At 46.0% G+C, this 18,888-nt stretch overlaps 1 protein-coding gene across 4 annotated transcripts in view; it reads left to right on the top strand.

The window, feature by feature from the left end:
• Positions 1 to 18,888, top strand: part of HEATR5A (HEAT repeat containing 5A) — a 362,218-nt gene that overhangs the window by 196,579 nt on the left and 146,751 nt on the right. For all 4 annotated transcript variants that reach the window (XM_069209087.1, XM_069209090.1, XM_069209089.1 and 1 more), the window contains exons 21-24: positions 1,090 to 1,259; positions 4,256 to 4,394; positions 5,459 to 5,638; positions 17,781 to 18,020. In XM_069209087.1, coding sequence (XP_069065188.1) covers positions 1,090 to 1,259; positions 4,256 to 4,394; positions 5,459 to 5,638; positions 17,781 to 18,020 — 729 coding nt within the window. The remainder of the gene's footprint in view (positions 1 to 1,089; positions 1,260 to 4,255; positions 4,395 to 5,458; positions 5,639 to 17,780; positions 18,021 to 18,888) is intronic.

Genomic DNA, 18,888 nt, shown 5'->3' with positions numbered 1-18,888 from the left:
TAGAGGCAAAAAGTTTGGGGAATCCATGCCAATGTTGCCAAGTTTAACAGAGTCACATTTTTCCAGAGCAGATAATTAGGCCAGTTTGAACTGAATGTTTATTGCACTCTGAGATCAGTAGAAGGCTACCATTGGTCTAAAAAATGAACAGGACATTGTTGCAGCTTTCTCCACCAAAGTAAAGGACTTTCATCTCCTCAACAATACTCATTCCTTAACTGTAGGTTCTGTGTAGTATATTCCTAACACATTTAGGGCCATATGTTTCATCAGATTTTGCATTTACAAATGGTGCGAATTGGTAAATTCGAATTTCCTAATGTATGAAAGGTATTGGCAGTCCAATTTTAAGGAATCCCAATTTTTGGGAATTTCCTAAAATTGTGACTCCAAATAGGGAATCACAATTTGCGATTCCCTAAATAGGAAATCGTAAATAGGGATTTCCTGTTTACGATTCTCTAAGCACATGTACCAATAATTTCCTAAATGCGAAATGGGCATTTAGGAAATGCTATTACCATTGACTCCAAGTCGATGGTAACCATGTGCATTTTTAAACAATGCATTAAAAATGTATTTTTAAAGTGCCATGTACCGCACACATGCCAGGAGGGCATGTGTACGCTTTACATGAGCACCATTTATTTTAAAGTTGCATCAAAGGGGGGGGGGGGGGGGGGCTTTGGCCTTTGGCACCCTTAGTTTCATATTTCCTAATTTGCAATTTTCTAATAGGAAATTGCAAATTAGGAAATGCAAAATCATTTGCACCTATGGGCCGAATGAAAGGAGTCATATTTCCTAATGGTGATTCTCTAATTGCGACTGAGGGAGTCTCTGTTAGAGAATCAGTGTTTCGTTGCATAACGTTTTTCATTCCCTAAGTAGTGATTTCTTAAAATCGCTATTTAGAGAAAACTAAATGGAGCAATGATACACGTGGCTTTCAGTGACTAACTCAAAGTTGGATGCAGTTTGGCTCAGTGCGTGTATTCAGTGCCTTGTATTCAGTGTCTGTGCCTCGAACCTTTGCATTGACCTATACACATGCCTCAGCCCCGCCTGTTACCGTTCTTTCTTCTGCAGGCAGTGGCACATCCATGTCTTCCCTGCGAGCCTCCTGTCTGCTGGGCTGCTCAATCATGCAGGAAAATCCAGATGGCCTGGTGCAGGCCCAAGCAATCTCGTGCCTTCAGCAGCTTCACATGTTCGCCCCGCGTCATGTCAACCTCTCCAGCCTGGTGCCAAGCCTGTGTGTAAGTAACCTTGCTGTGGACATCACGTGTGTTAATGATTCAGGCTTGTTATACATCTGATCTCTGTTTCCAATACTCTGCCCCATTTCACCCTTATCAATCTTCCCCTAGTCTGCATGTAGTTCCTGTATGTTAAAGACAGTATTTGGGGCTGGTTGGTCATCCCTGGCTAGCGCTCTGCTTTGCCAAGGGCCTAAAGCGGGAGGGTGTGCAGGCCAGAAGTGGCCAGGAGTCTTCAGGTTGGGGCACCCCATGCTCTAACACATGCGGGTGGGTGGGACAGTCAGAATAGTTTGGAGTGGATGAATGCGCTGCACCGTTCAGTGATGCCTGCCGGCGCCCTGGCTTCAGTCATGTACAACTCCGCTAGCACTGAAGACCTGCAGAGCGTTCAGAATCCAGATCAGAAGAGTCCAGGGAAAGGAGCAGTGTAAACCAAAGATTCTTAACACTTAATTGTGCGTTGTACCTTGGCCTTTTCAGCACTAAAATGTGGCTGCTCCTGGCCCCGGAAGAAGGGATAGTGACTGCAGGGTCCTAGAAGCACACGAGGTCGGTTATTACGGAGAAGTCTCTTTTCCTATTCGCATCATAGATGCTTGTTCTATCCAAACATTGACTTTTAAAATGTGAAGTGGTTCGGAGTGTCTAAAGTTCCCGCAGCTTCTACATAGTCCCAGATCACGGACTGTAGACCTAGTTGCAGTGAGCCTCACCGCTACCGAGCCCGGGTGATCAGCGTTGGAGCAGACCGGTCCTCGGCTCAGTGTCAGAAAGGCCAAGGCGCACAGGTACATTTTTCACTGCAGTGTAGCCATGCATATCTATCACTATTAGACATAGACTGTTGTCCTCCAATAATTAACCGCTGGTGATATTGGCAGAGCTGCATTTACTCATCCAGCAACGCTTGGTTCATGAAGACCAACCCTTCCCGCTCACCTACCACCTTGGGGTTAAGTGCCAGTGTTTGACTTCCTGTTACGCGTGCTCGCCTTCAGCCTTTAGCTCATTGCTCTACTGTTTTCATCTTCTCTATGCAGGAAATCTTGTTGGATAATTCAGTATTGGTAGGTCTTTGGAACTGTTTCCTCCCTAGTGCCTCTTCCATCCCGCTGTTACATTGACATTGTAATCTCATTGCCATATCCTGCGTGCAGCGGCATGCACGGTTCTGTGGTGACACGACTGGCACTTCCTATGCCTGCAGTGCCTGATGTTGACATGTCTGCGCTGATGGCTTCCCGCAGGACGCACGTGGCGTGCAACGCTAGCATGCTGTTTATTGAAGACATGCTGCATATTTGTCTCAGAAATCCTGCTTGGGGCCTCTTGGCAACATTGAGTCTTTAACACTTGCTGACTAGGTACTCTGTGTTGACTATTCCTTCAACATCCACCACGACCTGGCTGGCTGCTGTAATGCCAAGCGGTGAATACACCACAGTCAAGCGCTGGGGCTTTGCTGCTTATAATTCTACCCAGCACAGGATTTGGACGTGAGTTGTGCACTTCTGGCTTACAGTACATCCTGTTTTCTTCCAGTCGAGGGCTGCATGGAGCAAGGGTGTTGTTGTGCTTTGCTTTGCCACAGTAGCATGAGATGAGCTTTCTGTTGCCCACTTCCCCCGCATTTAAATGCAATAATGTAACCGCAGAGGGAGGGATGCATTCTGCTTCTTCACTGGCTCACTGCGGCTGGCTGTGCAGTTTTCTGGCAACTTCTAAATTCCTGCAACTTGCTGCCCCTAAAGGGTCCCTTGCACCTCATTTTCGGAGTAACTCGTAACCTAGCCAAGCTGTACATTCAGTTTCCCACCCATCAGTGCAGGCTGGAGCACCAGTTTTCCCTTCTTTAGTTTAGGAGGCTCAGCACTGGGTGTCCAGCACCTAAGAAGGTTCCTGCTTGTGTATGTGGACTGTGTGAACCCCCCCTTACCCTTCCTCCGCACATATTATTTTGGGACAGTCAATACCAGTTGCAGAAATACTGTGCCTCGACTAGAGGGTGATCATCTCTCCAATTCTTTGCAATCTCCCCAACAGGAATGTCCCCCCACAACTTGTCCATCCCTCTGCAGGTAATTCTGGTAATATTTCCATGACAGTGGGTGCATGACTGCAGATAAGCGCACTCTCAGGTTAGTGAAGGCCACAGATGTTAAGGTTGCACATCCCATTGCAGGCTTTGATAGATGCTCACCCCTGAGTGTACATGGTGAGTCCACTTACCAGGCAGTATGTGACTGTTTAGGGTGGACTCTTCTATTTTAGCATGTTCAAGACTGATTTACATATGACTGGTCTCCATCTAGCATAGCATTGTGAAGAAATAAACGAGAAACTAGAATGTGACCACATTAATTCAAGTGCTCCACCGATCACTTTCTTGTTTTTCTAGGTAAGATGTCATAAATCTCAGGCTTGGGTCTCGACATTGGACTCAAACTGGTTCTCGCTGAGAAGGCCTAAAAAGTCAATACTAGTCTGGGGTTTCTCTCATCTGGAATGCAGACCCGAGTAATGACCAGTGACCGAGATTAATTAAGCATTCCACCCATCTCTTTTTTTGTTTTTCAGAGCCCAAGTTACTCGACTTTAGCTATAGCTCCAGGCGCTTGAAGCTTGGCCATTTCATGTCCTCCTTTCTTCACTGACATCCCACATCATGTCAAATGCTTTCCTCTGTTGAATTCTCCCAGTGGGTCACCATCCCTCAGCTTTCCAGATTGTTTGCAAATAACATATTTCCTGGGGTGAAAGGTGGTCTTGGCTGCCCTGAGCGTGTTTGTGCATTAAGGGGTCACTCACACAGCCTTCTCTGAGTTGACTCTGCGACTGGATGAAAAGTACCTGTTCGACTTTCACCTCCGGTTGGGTTTATATTCTGTTAGCCAGTCCTGTTTTCCCTGCGACTCTTGTGGTTGATGGTGAACTTGCCTTCAGTGGTCCCTTTGGCAGTCCAGTGCCCTCACATGTTCTCCTTGTACCTGCAGGTGAATCTCTGCAGTTCCTACCTGCTGCTAAGGCGAGCAGTGCTAGCTTGTCTGTGCCAGCTGGTGCAGCGGGAAGCAGCAGAGGTTTCGGACCATGCGATTGCCCTGGCCAAGGAGGGTGAAGACGATATTACCTTAGGTAAGACGGGTGTCTCTTTTGTGAACTGCTGTGGCTGTTTCTTCTTACTCCCAGACATTTTCCTCGAGGTTGAGTCTGGAGAGGTGAAGGAGGCTGTTGCACTAGATGAGGGACCTGATCTGGGCACCCCACTTTCTTTCCTGGGAGACCAAATGTGACCTTGTAAGATTTTCACTAACAAACTCTGCTGAAAGTTCCAGTGTAAAGACTGCGGCAAAGTAAAGCTCCGAGGAAAGTGGACTTTGAATTCTCGATTCTCCACTAAGTCCTCATTTCCTGTGGCCCCTCAGGGCCCATCTCGTAATGAGGTTGATTTTTACAGCTTCTGCAGCTAATGGAACCCTTGGTAGTGGTAATACCAGGAGTGGGCACATTTCAGACCATTTCCTGGGCTTGTTTAATGAGTGTCTGGGTGTTTTATCAGACTTTATTACTTCCCCCTTGACCCCCTCTTAAACTGCTTCACTTTGTGGAACTCACTTTTGCTTGCTCATGTTTGTTGTTCTCTAGTTCAGTGCACAGGTTTGTTCTCAGCAGTTTCAGCTACAGCATGTAATTCAGAGTTTATGGTGAACTTGTGTCTAAGTAAGTGATCTTTTATTTTCAGGCCTTTGATGGTGTGAGTCTTTCATTTTCTGTTTCTGCAGCTGTACATTTAAGTTAGGGATGCATTGTGTAGCCTTCTAGGATTGTTGCACCTTCCCCTTTCCCAGTGTTTTATTGCACCATTAAACTTGTTTTCTGATTCTGCCCTTTTACGTCCTCTTGGTGCCATGACAAATCCAGATTATTCAGACTATTGTATTGGGAATGCTTTACTACGACACTGAGGGTATATCTGTGTTTGCAATGTGTTATACATCTCTTATTACTTTCTTACACTTGCCCATCTGGAACGTCTGGGATCGCTTACTGTTTAGTATTACTTTGCAGCATGTCTACATTTATAACTGATTGACTTTCTGTATTGTAACATTTTGTATATCAGCTTAACTCTTAGATGCACTGAAAATGTCAGTTTCACTCTAGGCCCAAGTGAATGTTTTGTCTCTCCCTTGCCTCAGAGGTGAACCTCCGAGAAATTGGCCTGGAAGGTGCCTTGCTAATCCTGCTGGACCGAGAGTCTGATCATAGACTTCGGCAGGACATCCAGGAGACATTGTGCCACATGCTGACTTCAATGGGCTTGCAGAAACTCCCTTTCTGGCTCAAGCTTTGCAAAGATGTGCTTTCTGCCTCCGCGGGTGAGTGTGGCAGGTATGTGTGGGAAAAAGTTTTGCATGGGCTTCAGACAGCAATGTCGGTGTGACTGAGTGTGGAATCTGGGAATGGGCACCAGTAACGTGTAGGCGTGGTAATGTTTATTGGTGTGGTTGGTGCACCTCGGCATGGTTCTTTTATTGGTCTTGGCGGCGAGCTTACAGTGCATGTTGGTTTTGGTGGTGCATGCTGTGGTTGGTGTGTTAATGTGTGATGGAGGTACATCAGTTTTAGAGGGCCGCATCAGTTCTGTCACTGGCTGTTGGTGCCGCATACAGATGTGCGGTGTATTTACACAGGGCTGCTTTGGGTCAGATGATTCACCTGGTTGATGTGTGGACAGGCAAGTGTGAATGTGAAATTGAGGTTTAGGTTTTTATTGCTTCTCCTTTTCCTCCATCAAATTAAATATAAATGAGTCCGCAGTGTCAATCAGGTCTTCTAGAGAAGAGTTTGAGTTCAAAAACTGTATTTTGAATCCTTTTGATGGGAGTGGCTGCATTTTTGAGATTCTAGTGTTCACTGTTACTGTATTTTTTTCTAAAGCCATAAACTGGCAGACAGATTGACGAGATTACATCCATCTGTGACCAGTAGGTCCCATAACCCAACACTGAGCAGGGCATACAGTGTGCAGTATACTGGCCTCCCTGTTCAAAAAGTACCTGTCGATGGCACCACCATCCACAAAAGCCACCACATTGTCATCAGCTACTGTGACACTAGCAGCCCTGTTGTCGAGGCAGTTCATTATCGCCGAAAACTGTGCTGGCACCAGCGGTGCCCAGGTTTACTCCGGACGTACCGTCTTCTTTAGAGCTTTCTTGCATGTCCCCAAGCGCCGTGGCTCCAAGACTACCTGCATGGATCTGTGATCTCAAAGGAGGGGACGGAAAACCTGCTGATGGGGGATCAGCACCACAGCTGCTGCCTCCACCTCCTCAGGGAAAGTCAAGTTAGCAGGATATTGTGATGCAGAAGGTGAAGAGCAGGTGTTTGACACAACTCCACTTCCAGACCATCAAGAATGAGATTAATTTATAGCGGATCTCCTGGAACACCGTGAACCACCACTAGTGGAATACGTGCCTGACGAGATTATGAAATTCCACAGTCTGGTTGCAGGAGCTTCCAAGAGATTCGTCCTTCCATTGTAATTTTCCATTTGGCCTCATGCCTGCTTCACATCTTTGAAAAATGTAAGCCGGCACTTGCTGCGGTCCTTTGAAGCCAAAGTCATCGAGTCTTCCCTTGTGTGGATAACTGGCTCATAAAGGGGGAATCATGTTCCAGAGACAGCTTCTTCCTCTACTACTTGTCTGTACCAGATTCACAGCTCAGCCTGACTTGGAATCCCACAATATTTGCAATGACTCGCAGTACCAGGATTCATTTTCTCTGCTTCATACTAGATACCAGAGAAGGAAAGGCATTTCAATCCGAAGACCACATACTAAGCATTTCCACTTGTTTCCATTACACAGGGAAGCAATCGAAAGCATCTTTTATGGATGCTGTCCTCATGCCTACCATTCGCATCCAACTGCTGTCTCCATATGAAACCTCTGAAAGAAGAATTTAATATCGGTGCGTGCAGTCTCAAGGTTCAGGTACTCAGAACAGATCAGGTCAAGGCATCACTGGTATGGTGGACAAACAGCAACCATACCATTGCAGCTTTATCCTTCGTGCCCCAGGCGTTCACTTACATAATAACTACAGATGTCTCTTCAAGAAAACTGGGGTGCACATCTTGGGGAACTTTGAACAAGGGAATAACTGACGTAAACAGGTAGAATCTCATATCATGGTATTGGAACCTAAGGCCATCTGCAGGGGCCGGGCTTCCTTTGTCCCCAGAATACACCAGTCATTGGTGTTCATAGGAACAGACCAGCAGTGACGGGGAGATGTCATGAGTGGTAGCTAAGTTAACACATGATGCAGAAAATATTTCTTCTGTGGGGTAAACCCGAAGTCGATTGATACTGCAACAGGGAGTAACAAAAAAACTCTGGTCCTTTGCCAGCAGACTCAGGCAACCAGAACAAATGGAGATACATTTCAAATGACTTACAGTGGAACATTTGCCTTTCTGCCTCTTCCCGCGTTCCGAGGACAATATCCAGTATCAAGAGGGAGACCTTTCGTATAATCCTGTTAGCCCCATTGTGGCCGAGACAGTGTTAAGGCACGGGCCTTTTTGCACTGTCTATCACCACTGCCATTCCTCTGGGCAGAAATACGCATCTGCTGTTCCACCACAGCAGCCACATTCTACATCCGAAACTTCACAGCTTGTCTCCTGAGCATGTCAGCCTAGACATCCTGGATAACTGCAGAAAAATACTTGGTCAGGCGAGGGCGGATTTGAAAAACAGAATGTTCGATGGCATCTGTCGCTGTAGATACACATGTTCTGCATAGCTCGCCATCTGGTGTTGGGTCGGAGTGTTACAAGTTGTTTTTCTTCGAAGAAGTCTTTCGAGTCACGGGACCGAGTGACTCCTCCTTCTGTCTCCATTGCGCATGGGCGTCGACTCCATCTTTGATTGTTTTCTTTCCGCCATCGGGTTCGGACGTGTTCCTGTCGCTCCGAGTTTCGGAACGGAAAGTTAGTAGATTTCGGAAGATTTTCGTCGGTATTGTTGCGTTCGGGATCGGCATAGTTAGATTCAACACCGCATCGAAGATCGACGCGCTCCGGTGCCCTTCGGGGTACTTTTCGATCCCCCGTCGGGGCCTGGTCGGCCCGACCGCATGTCCAACACCGCCGATGGAACGGACCCTGTTCCGTTTTTGTCCCAAATGCCACAACAAATACCCGTATACAGACCAACATTTGGTCTGTAACCTGTGCCTGTCACCTGAGAACAGTGAGGAGACTTGCGAAGCCTGTCGCGCGTTCTGGTCCCGAAAGACACTCCGTGACCGTCGAGCCAGGAGACTTCAGATGGCGTCCACGCCGACAGCGCACCGAGAGTTCGAGGAACAAGAGGAAGAAGAAACCTTTTCGATCCACGAATCGGACTCAGAGGAATTCGACGATCAAAGAACCGTGAGTAAGACGTCGAAAACAACACATAAGAAAAGTGACAAGGCCCAGGGGACGACACTGCCACCAGGCCATGGCTCCACCCATAAGTTCGGTGACCGACCATCGGCACCGAAAAAGGCCCAAACAGTGCCGAGATCGTCCGACTCCGGTCGAGACACCGGCACGCAGCCTTCTCGGGATCGAGAAAGTGCTTGAGAGAAGCAACGACACCGAGATAGCGGTGTAGAAACGGCTCGACGTCGAGACATCGGCACAGACGAAGATCGACGCCGAGAGGTTTCGACTCTAAAAAAGAAAAAAGCCACCTCGGAGCCGAAAAAAGATACAGGCAGGGTTTCGGTGCCGAAACAACCCGTAACCGACCCAGGTCCAGGCTCTTATACAGAGGAGCAATCACTGTCCTCTCAGATGCGAAAGCATAGGTTTGAGGAAGAGCTGCAATCCACCGAAGTGGACCATACGCAAAAACGTATTTTCATACAGCAGGGAACAGGAAAAATAAGTACCCTTCCCCCTATTAGGAGAAAAAGGAGACTGGAGTTTCAAACAGACCAGGCGCCACAAACAAAGATGGTGAAAAAGGTGACTCCGCCACCCTCTCCTCCACCTGTAATTAACGTCTCACCGACGCAAACTCCGTCACATTCCCCGGCTCACACCACCATGAGCCAAGGTGACCAAGATCAAGACGCTTGGGACTTATATGACGCCCCAGTGTCGGACAACAGTCCGGAGGCATATCCAACAAAGCCCTCACCACCTGAAGACAGCACAGCATATTCTCAAGTGGTGGCTAGAGCAGCACAATTCCACAACGTAAACCTCTACTCAGAACAAGTCGAGGATGACTTTTTATTCAACACCCTCTCCTCCACCACAACTCCTACCAAAGCCTGCCTATGCTGCCAGGTATGCTTCGGCACGCAAAGGAAATCTTCAAGGAGCCGGTCAAAAGTAGGGCAATAACGCCAAGGGTGGAAAAGAAATATAAAGCACCTCCTACAGACCCTGTTTTCATCACCACACAGCTGCCACCAGATTCCGTCGTAGTGGGAGCAGCTCGGAAAAGAGCCAACTCCCACACATCTGGGGACGCACCACCCCCAGATAAAGAGAGCCGCAAGTTCGATGCAGCTGGGAAAAGGGACGCAGTACAAGCTGCAAACCAGTGGCGCATCGCTAACTCTCAAGCACTACTTGCGCGCTATGACAGAGCCCATTGGGATGAGATGCAACACCTCATCGAGCATCTACCCAAGGAACTTCAAAAAAGGGCAAAGCAGGTGGTTGAGGAAGGACAGAACATATCAAATAACCAGATACGATCTTCTACGGACGCAGCAGACACAGCTGCAAGAACAATTAATACATCTGTGACCATTAGAAGGCACGCATGGCTAAGAACGTTCAAACCAGAGATACAGCAGGCAGTGCTCAATATGCCATTCTACGAAAAACAACTGTTCGGACCAGAAGTGGACACGGCAATCGAAAAACTTAAAAAAGACTCCGACACTGCTAAAGCCATGGGCGCACTCTACTCCCCGCAGAGCAGAGGAACCTACAGCACCTTCCGCAAGACACCCTTTAGAGGGGGGTTTCGGGGTCAGGCCACACAAGCCAGCACCTCGCAGGCAACACCGTCCAGCTACCAGGGACAGTACAGGGGAGGCTTTCGGGGCCAATACAGAGGAGGGCAATTCCCTAGGAATAGAGGAAAATTTCAAAGCCCCAAAACCCCTACAACCAAGCAGTGACTCAGATGTCACTCACCCCCTCCACACAACACCAGTGGGGGGAAGAATAGGTCATTATTACAAAGCATGGGAGGAAATAACTACAGACACTTGGGTCTTAGCAATTATCCAACATGGTTATTGCATAGAATTCCTACAATTCCCTCCAAACATACCACCAAAAGCACAGAAATTGTCAAAACAACATTCCGACCTTCTGGAAATAGAAGTTCAAGCACTATTGCAAAAGAATGCAATCGAATTAGTACCAAACACACAAACAAACACAGGAGTCTATTCACTGTACTTCTTAATACCAAAAAAGGACAAAACACTGAGACCAATCCTAGACCTCAGAATACTAAACACCTACATCAAATCAGACCACTTTCACATGGTCACGCTACAAGAGGTGTTACCATTGCTAAAACTACAGGACTACATGACAACCTTAGACCTCAAAGACGCGTATTTCCATATACCAATACATCCATCTCACAGAAAATACCTACGGTTCGTATTCAAAGGAATACATTACCAATTCACAGTATTGCCTTTTGGTTTAACAACCGCACCAAGAGTCTTTACAAAATGTCTAGCAGTAGTGGCTGCACACATCAGAAGGCAGCAAATACATGTATTCCCGTATCTAGACGATTGGCTAATCAAAACCAATTCACTAACAAAGTGCTTACAACACACAAATCAAATCATACAAACCCTCTACAAACTAGGTTTCACCGTCAACTTTGCAAAATCCAACATTTTGCCGTGCAAAATACAACAATACCTGGGAGCCATAATAGACACAACAAAAGGAGTAGCCACTCCAAGTCCACAAAGAATTCAAAATTTCAACAAGATCATACAACGCATGTATCCAACACAAACAATACAAGCAAAGATGATATTACAACTCCTAGGCATGATGTCTTCATGCATAGCCATTGTCCCGAACGCAAGACTACACATGAGGCCCTTACAACAGTGCCTAGCATCACAATGGTCACAAGCACAGGGTCACCTTCTAGATCTGGTGTTGATAGACCGCCAAACTTACCTCTCGCTTCTATGGTGGAACAACATAAATTTAAACAAAGGGCGGCCATTCCAAGACCCAGTGCCACAATACGTAATAACAACAGATGCTTCCATGACAGGGTGGGGAGCACACCTCGATCAACACAGCATACAAGGACAATGGAACGTACAACAAACAAAACTGCATGTAAATCACCTAGAAATGCTAGCAGTTTTTCACGCATTGCGGGCTTTCCAACCAATTATAACTCACAAATACATTCTTGTCAAAACAGACAACATGACAACTATGTATTATCTAAACAAACAGGGGGGGACACACTCAACGCAGTTGAGTCTTCTAGCACAGAAAATATGGCGATGGGCAATTCACAACCACATTCGCCTAATAGCGCAGTTTATTCCAGGGATCCAGAATCAACTTGCAGACAATCTCTCTCGAGATCACCAACAAGTCCACGAATGGGAAATTCACCCCCAAGTTCTAAACACTTACTTCAGACTCTGGGGAACACCTCAAATAGACTTGTTTGCAACAAGAGAGAACGCAAAATGCCAAAACTTCGCATCCAGATACCCACACAGGCAGTCCCAAGGCAATGCCCTATGGATGAACTGGTCAGGGATATTTGCCTACGCTTTTCCTCCTCTCCCTCTCCTTCCTTATCTGGTAAACAAATTGAGTCAAAACAAACTCAAACTCATTTTAATAGCACCAACTTGGGCAATGCAACCCTGGTACACAACACTGCTAGACCTATCAGTAGTACCCCACATCAAATTGCCCAACAGGCCGGATCTGTTAACACAACACAACCAACAGATCAGACATCCAGATCCAGCATCGCTGAATCTAGCAATCTGGCTCCTGAAATCCTAGAATTTGACACTTACAACTTACCCAAGAATGTATGGAAGTCATAAAGCAAGCCAGAAGGCCGTCCACTAGGCACTGCTATGCAAGTAAATGGAAGAGGTTTGTCTGCTACTGCCATCATAATCAGATCCAACCTATACACGCAACTCCAAAGGATGTAGTGGGTTACTTGCTTCACTTACAGAAATCTAGCCTAGCCTTCTCTTCCATTAAAATACACCTTGCGGCAATATCTGCATACCTGCAGACTACCTATTCAACTTCCCTATATAGGATACCAGTCATTAAAGCATTCATGGAAGGGCTTAAAAGAATTATACCACCAAGAACACCACCTGTTCCTTCATGGAACTTAAATGTTGTCTTAACAAGACTCATGGGTCCACCTTTTGAACCCATGCACTCTTGCGAAATACAGTTCCTCACCTGGAAGGTTGCATTTCTCATCGCCATTACATCTCTAAGAAGAGTAAGCGAAATTCAGGCGTTTACAATACAAGAACCTTTTATACAACTACACAAAAATAGTCGTCCTAAGGACTAATCCTAAATTTTTACCAAAGGTTATTTCACCGTTCCACCTAAATCAAACAGTGGAACTACCAGTGTTCTTCCCACAGCCAGATTCCGTAGCTGAGAGGGCACTACATACATTAGATGTCAAAAGAGCATTAATGTACTACATTGACAGAACGAAAAACATCAGAAAGACTAAACAACTATTTATTGCATTCCAAAAACCTCATGCAGGAAACCCAATATCAAAACAAGGTATAGCCAGATGGATAGTTAAATGCATCCAAATCTGCTACCTTAAAGCAAAACGACAGCTGCCCATTACACCAAGGGCACACTCAACCAGAAAAAAAGGTGCTACCATGGCCTTTCTAGGAAACATCCCAATGCAAGAAATATGTAAGGCAGCCACATGGTCTACGCCACACACGTTCACCAAGCACTACTGTGTAGACGTGCTATCCGCACAGCAAGCCACAGTAGGTCAAGCCGTGTTAAGAAAGTTATTTCAAACCACTTCCATTCCTACAGGCTGAGCCACCGCTTTTGTGGAGATAACGGCTTACTAGTCTATGCACAGCATGTGTATCTACAGCGACAGATGCCATCGAACTGAAAATGTCACTTACCCAGTGTACATCTGTTCGTGTCATCAGTCGCTGGAGATTCACATGTGCCCACCCACCTCCCCGGGAGCCTGTAGCAATTCGGAAGTTAGCTTCAACTTTGTATATTTGTATATATATTATTTTAGCCTTAAATAGGTACATACTTAGTCACTCCATTGCATGGGCACTATTACTACAACACAACTCCTACCTCACCCTCTGCGGGGAAAACAATCGAAGATGGAGTCGACGCCCATGCGCAATGGAGACAGAAGGAGGAGTCACTCGGTCCCGTGACTCGAAAGACTTCTTCGAAGAAAAACAACTTGTAACACTCCGACCCAACACCAGATGGCGAGCTATGCAGAACATGTGAATCTCCAGCGACTGATGCCACGAACAGATGTACACTGGGTAAGTGACATTTTCATTATAAGGCTGAATGCAAGCCTTTTTATTTGTGGTGTGAGTCAAAAGGCTGACATCTGCTTCACGCCCAACCTCAATGATTGCTTCCATTACTTTTACAGCTTAGCACACCCGGGACTCAAATGTACCAAGTTAAAGGATAGCTTGCGGCTGTTTCCAAATACAGCTGTTTCATTTCTACAGCATTACTTTTGTCTAGTAGGCTAATTAAGGAATATTTGAAGAGCCTTTTCGGGACAGTCCCACCAGTGAGAAAATCTTCTGTTCAATCAGAGCTAAACACAGTTTTGTTGCAGTTTATGAAGAGTCCTGTTAAACTGATATGTGTAGCAGATTTGATTGAAAGTAAATTGACTGTTCCGTTTGGTTTAACGTTAGATGGATTAGCAAACTTCAGGCACTCACTATAAACAACTGATATTTGAAGTTTACCAAAGAAAATAATTTTATAGTCCACAGGGGTCAGAGTGCATTTCATAAGCGGGGTCAGTGACAGTGACCCTGGGTGCCGGGAGACGTAGGCGATGAAGTCCGCAGTGGGACGAGCAGTTCCGCACAGCCTTTTCCACTGGGGTGAAACTACTTGTCCCTCTATCTGTTACTTTTTTGTTTAAACGGCTCACTATTCTGATTGAGCCTTGTGAATCCAGTGTTGGAAAATAAATAAGTTCCTTACGCAGTTCTCCTATATTGGTATCGTTCATGGATTCCCATAATGTCCTCCCCATGTCTGTGAAGCGCTTGTCTTTGAAACCTGAATCATGGTGGCCTTTGTGGCGGATGGAGTAAGAAGCGCCTTTGCCTTGCTTTCTGGATCTCGGTCTTATCCATGGGATGGAGAGATCACAAAGGTAATAGTTTTTATCTTGTTTCTGTGGCTTGTTGATGTCTTCTACTGCTGCTACACATAACAGGAGGCTCTTACCCGGACGAAAGGGAACGCCACAAGTCTGTGAATCCATGAAAGACGCCAGTGCTGGTGAACTGCAGTTCCAAATAAGTAACTTAATTCTGACCTCTAGAGAAACCATTGCAACCGTAATTGTATGGCACAACTGCAACCATCACCTGTATGGTTTGTAATTGAGTTGGTTGACGCGTCTCTGTACTCCCGGTACAATCTCATTTTCAGTCAGGAGTATTTTTAATAGTTGTCACTTTTGCAGGCCTGATTAAATAGTTTTATTCATAAGCTGCTTTAAAACAAGGACATTTACAAATAATTTTCTGTGCTATAAAGGGCCCACTGACTTCAGTGTCAGTTTATTTAATGTTGGAAATGTACCTCTGCCTGTGTTGTTTTTTACTGTGTTTGGAAGGAATGCATTTTCTTAAAACCTCCTCTGTTTAAAAAGTCATTCAGTGGAAAGCATTGCTTGTTTACAAGTGACAAAACACTTCATTTTTAACTATTTTCTGATGCAGCTCATTTCAAAGCGGGTTTCCTACAGGGACTGTCTGTCTCCCAGTTTGTGGATTTGGGACATAAATGGCAGTTGGTCATCATTCACTGTGAAGTACCCTGGGGGATTCTAACGTTTAGGGACCGGTATATCTAAAATGGTTAAGGTTTTATCCTGTCTGAGTCGCCCATGTCTTCACCCATTCTGGACTTCAGGGTTTAAGGTCCAGCTGTGTCATTAAACTGTATGACTTGTAGCACCCTAGGGACCTGGAAGGGGTTTGAAATCCCAGGGTCAGGGGTCTAATGTAAAGACCTGTGTGTCCAGAACAGGGCCAGAAAAAGGCACCACAAGGTTGCTTGTTGAGCCTTGAATGGGTTTATTTTCCTAAGGATAAAAGCGACTTGGATGTGTCGTGGTCCAGCTCACCATCTTGCAGGCTGGTGTTGGCAGCAAAGGCAGTGGGTATCCAGGACCGGCCGGAGCATGAAGGAGGGCATTAACCAAAAGGGGTTTTGAAATGAAGTAATAGGCCACCTACCTCGTATGCAGTAGTACAGACTGTACAAGTAGGATGGACTGTCAATGTTTTTGTATTAAATATGTTGTTTCCTGATGCAGTGTACACCATTTTCTGGCCTTACATTAGAAGGAATTCCAACATATTAATATGTGAGCACTATTTATTCTACTCGGTTCTTGGAATCTTCTATAGAGCATGGCTACCCAAAGTCCTCCTGGCACTGCCCAAGACACTGAGGTGGTCAGTAGTGGATATGGCAAATATGCATTTTAAAAGCCAGGTCTTCAAGGCTTTACTGAAAGCTAACTCATGCTCCAAAAGGTGAAGTTCCAGAGGCAACATGTCCCAGAGTCTGGGGACCAAATGAGAAAAAGAGCGGCCACCCCAACGGGATCCAAGGAACCTAGGAGCCTTCAATAAGTGGGCAGAAGAGGAGCGAATTGTAGATACAGGCAGGCTACGGATCTTAACAGGAACAGACCTTTAGTATTGACAGCCCTGTGCAGAATGCAGAGGACTATGAACTGAACTTGACGTTCCACCAGGAGCCATTTCAAATCTCTCAAAGCCTTGGAGGCTGAGTCATGTTTAGGGATGCTTGTCAACAGGCGAGCTGCGGCATTTTGTACAGTCTGTAGGTTCCTAGTGACATAGCGTGGCGAACCCAAGAACAAGGCATTTCTGTAATCAAGACGAGATAGCACATGAACCTGGACGACAATTCATCTGGCGGTAACAGGAAGAAGGTGAAGAACCTTCCACAGTCATTTCAAAGTACGGTAGCAGCTGGCAGCGAGCGTTTTGGCATGATGATCCACAGTGCGGCCCTTATCCAGCCAGAACCTGAGACTTTTTATGGAATCTTTAGGACTGGGCAGTTTACTAAGATAATCCAAGGAGGGGCTCGAGATCAGATGGCTAAGATTGTTACCCAGCAGCATAACGCCTGTTTTGTTCTGGTTTAGTTTCACCTTACAGTCTGACATCCACTTAGCAACATCCTAAAAACAAGAAGTCAGGGATGGACGGCAGGAGGTTATGTGAGGAGCGATTGACATAACCAGCTGAGTGTCATCGGCGTAAGAAACCAGTGATAGCCCATCTCAGCCAGAGGGCCTAGATAGATATTGAATAATGTGGGGCTTTAGGAGTTCTGAGGCACCCCACAACCTAACGAGAGGCTGGTCGAAAGAAAAGAGTGATCGTGGACCTGAAGGAGCAGTTCTGTAGAAAGGATGAGGCTAATCAAAATCTCTGCCAGTGACACCGATCTTCCGCAAGAGAGTCGGGTGGTCTACAGTGTTGAAGGCAGCACTGAGGTCCAACAAAATAATGGCTATTGAATCCTCTCGATCAAGAAAGATTCTAAACTTCTCAACCACCGCCAATAAGGCAGTTTCTGTGCTGTGGAGAGGGCGGAAGCCCATTTGGGTGGAATGTAGCAGTGCATTCGATGCGGGGAAGCCAGAGATGCTTATTTACATGTATTTTGTAATGATGTTGGCAGATGTACATCTTTAAGTCAGAGTTTCGCTCACACCCGGCAACCCAGCAATCTGTGTGCCCCCTTTCTGTCAGTGCATGTGGCTGTTTCTTCCATACAGACTGGATGAATTGCTATTCGCTCCTCGCAGGTAGTGTGTGCTGGTGACTCCCTGCCGGGTCAGCGTGCCCAGTGTCTGTTATTGATGGTGGTGTCTATTGGTGTCTCCTACTTGTTTGATGAATCTAGTTTCAGGGTGAGGCATGCAGATGGCGTACTTTGGAAGGATATTGTTGTTTTCAATTTTAAGTTAGGGTGTGTGGATGTCTTTAAAGTTGGGTGTGAGTGTGTGTCTCGTCTATACAGCAGTATTTGTCGATGCCAATTAAGGCCCTCATTCCATTTTATGGCATTTCTGATGCACTTTTTTTGTTGACGCTTTCCAACTGCAGATTTCACTACTGCCGCCTCAGTAGACACCACGCAGGAGGAGGAGGGCGACCGGGGGGATGATGCCTCTGTGCTGACCTCAAGGAAGGATGAGAAGTCGCAGCCCTTCTTGAACCCTCGTTGGCGTACCAGAGTCTTTGCTGCCGAGTGTGTCTGCCGCATCGTGGCACTGTGCGAGAGCGCCGATCACTCACACTTCGACATTACTAAAGCTCTGGCAATGAAGCAAAAGGAGCCATTGAGTAGGTGACCACAGAAAAAAAAATCATCCCTAAGGGTAATGGTGAGATGCAGAGAAGAGGGAGTGGTGAGATGAAACTTCTTGGCAGACAGCTGATACTTGATACCCTTCTCAAAGTACTCATTACTCCAAATGTTTTCTCATCTCATGAACAGTGGGCAGTTCACCTGACCACTGACCACCAGCACCTTCTGTTCCTTTTTATGGTAATGCAAGCACCAACGGCAGCACTCTGCCTTTCAAGTAGTGGAACCCATTCACATCAGACAATGCACACGATGCCTAACCTCCTGCATCACTGGGGTCTTCCAGTACCCTTCTCTCTGCACCTCCTTCCTGACCTTCAACAACTTTCACAGTTTTATTAGTAAAGCTGACTTGCAGCACAGAATGATGCTCCATTACATGGACCACAGCCTCAGTCACATCTGCAGCTGCCTTTTATTCCGAAACTCAACCTGTACTACTTGGTCAGCACACTTTGATCTGAGCTGCAACACCCACTGCTACTTTCAAACTTAAATGTATCTTGTTTGAACTTTTAATAATTGGTTGTATAGTGATTCTTACTGCAGTTAGTACAAATTACTATTTTTTGTGCCCACTACGGGGACACAAAATGGTGTGTTTACCCCTACAATTATGGCAGAAATGCTTACTTAACCTCACAAGGGGTAGCATTGAGGTGATTAATACATAATTATAGTCTCCGTTTTAGCCATAAATGTAGGTACCACTTCCTTACTCTGTTGATCTATTTAAAAAGTCTGTGAAGAGTGTTTCTTTCTGTTCATGATGCCTTTTCTCAGTACTGTCTGTATTTTCTCATATCATCTCTTGATTGTGCATGATGGTGCCTCTGTTGGCAA

This window comes from Pleurodeles waltl, chromosome 9, assembly GCF_031143425.1.
Source record: "Pleurodeles waltl isolate 20211129_DDA chromosome 9, aPleWal1.hap1.20221129, whole genome shotgun sequence".
Taxonomy (NCBI): domain Eukaryota; kingdom Metazoa; phylum Chordata; class Amphibia; order Caudata; family Salamandridae; genus Pleurodeles; species Pleurodeles waltl.
This window is presented reverse-complemented; position numbering and strand designations above follow the sequence as displayed.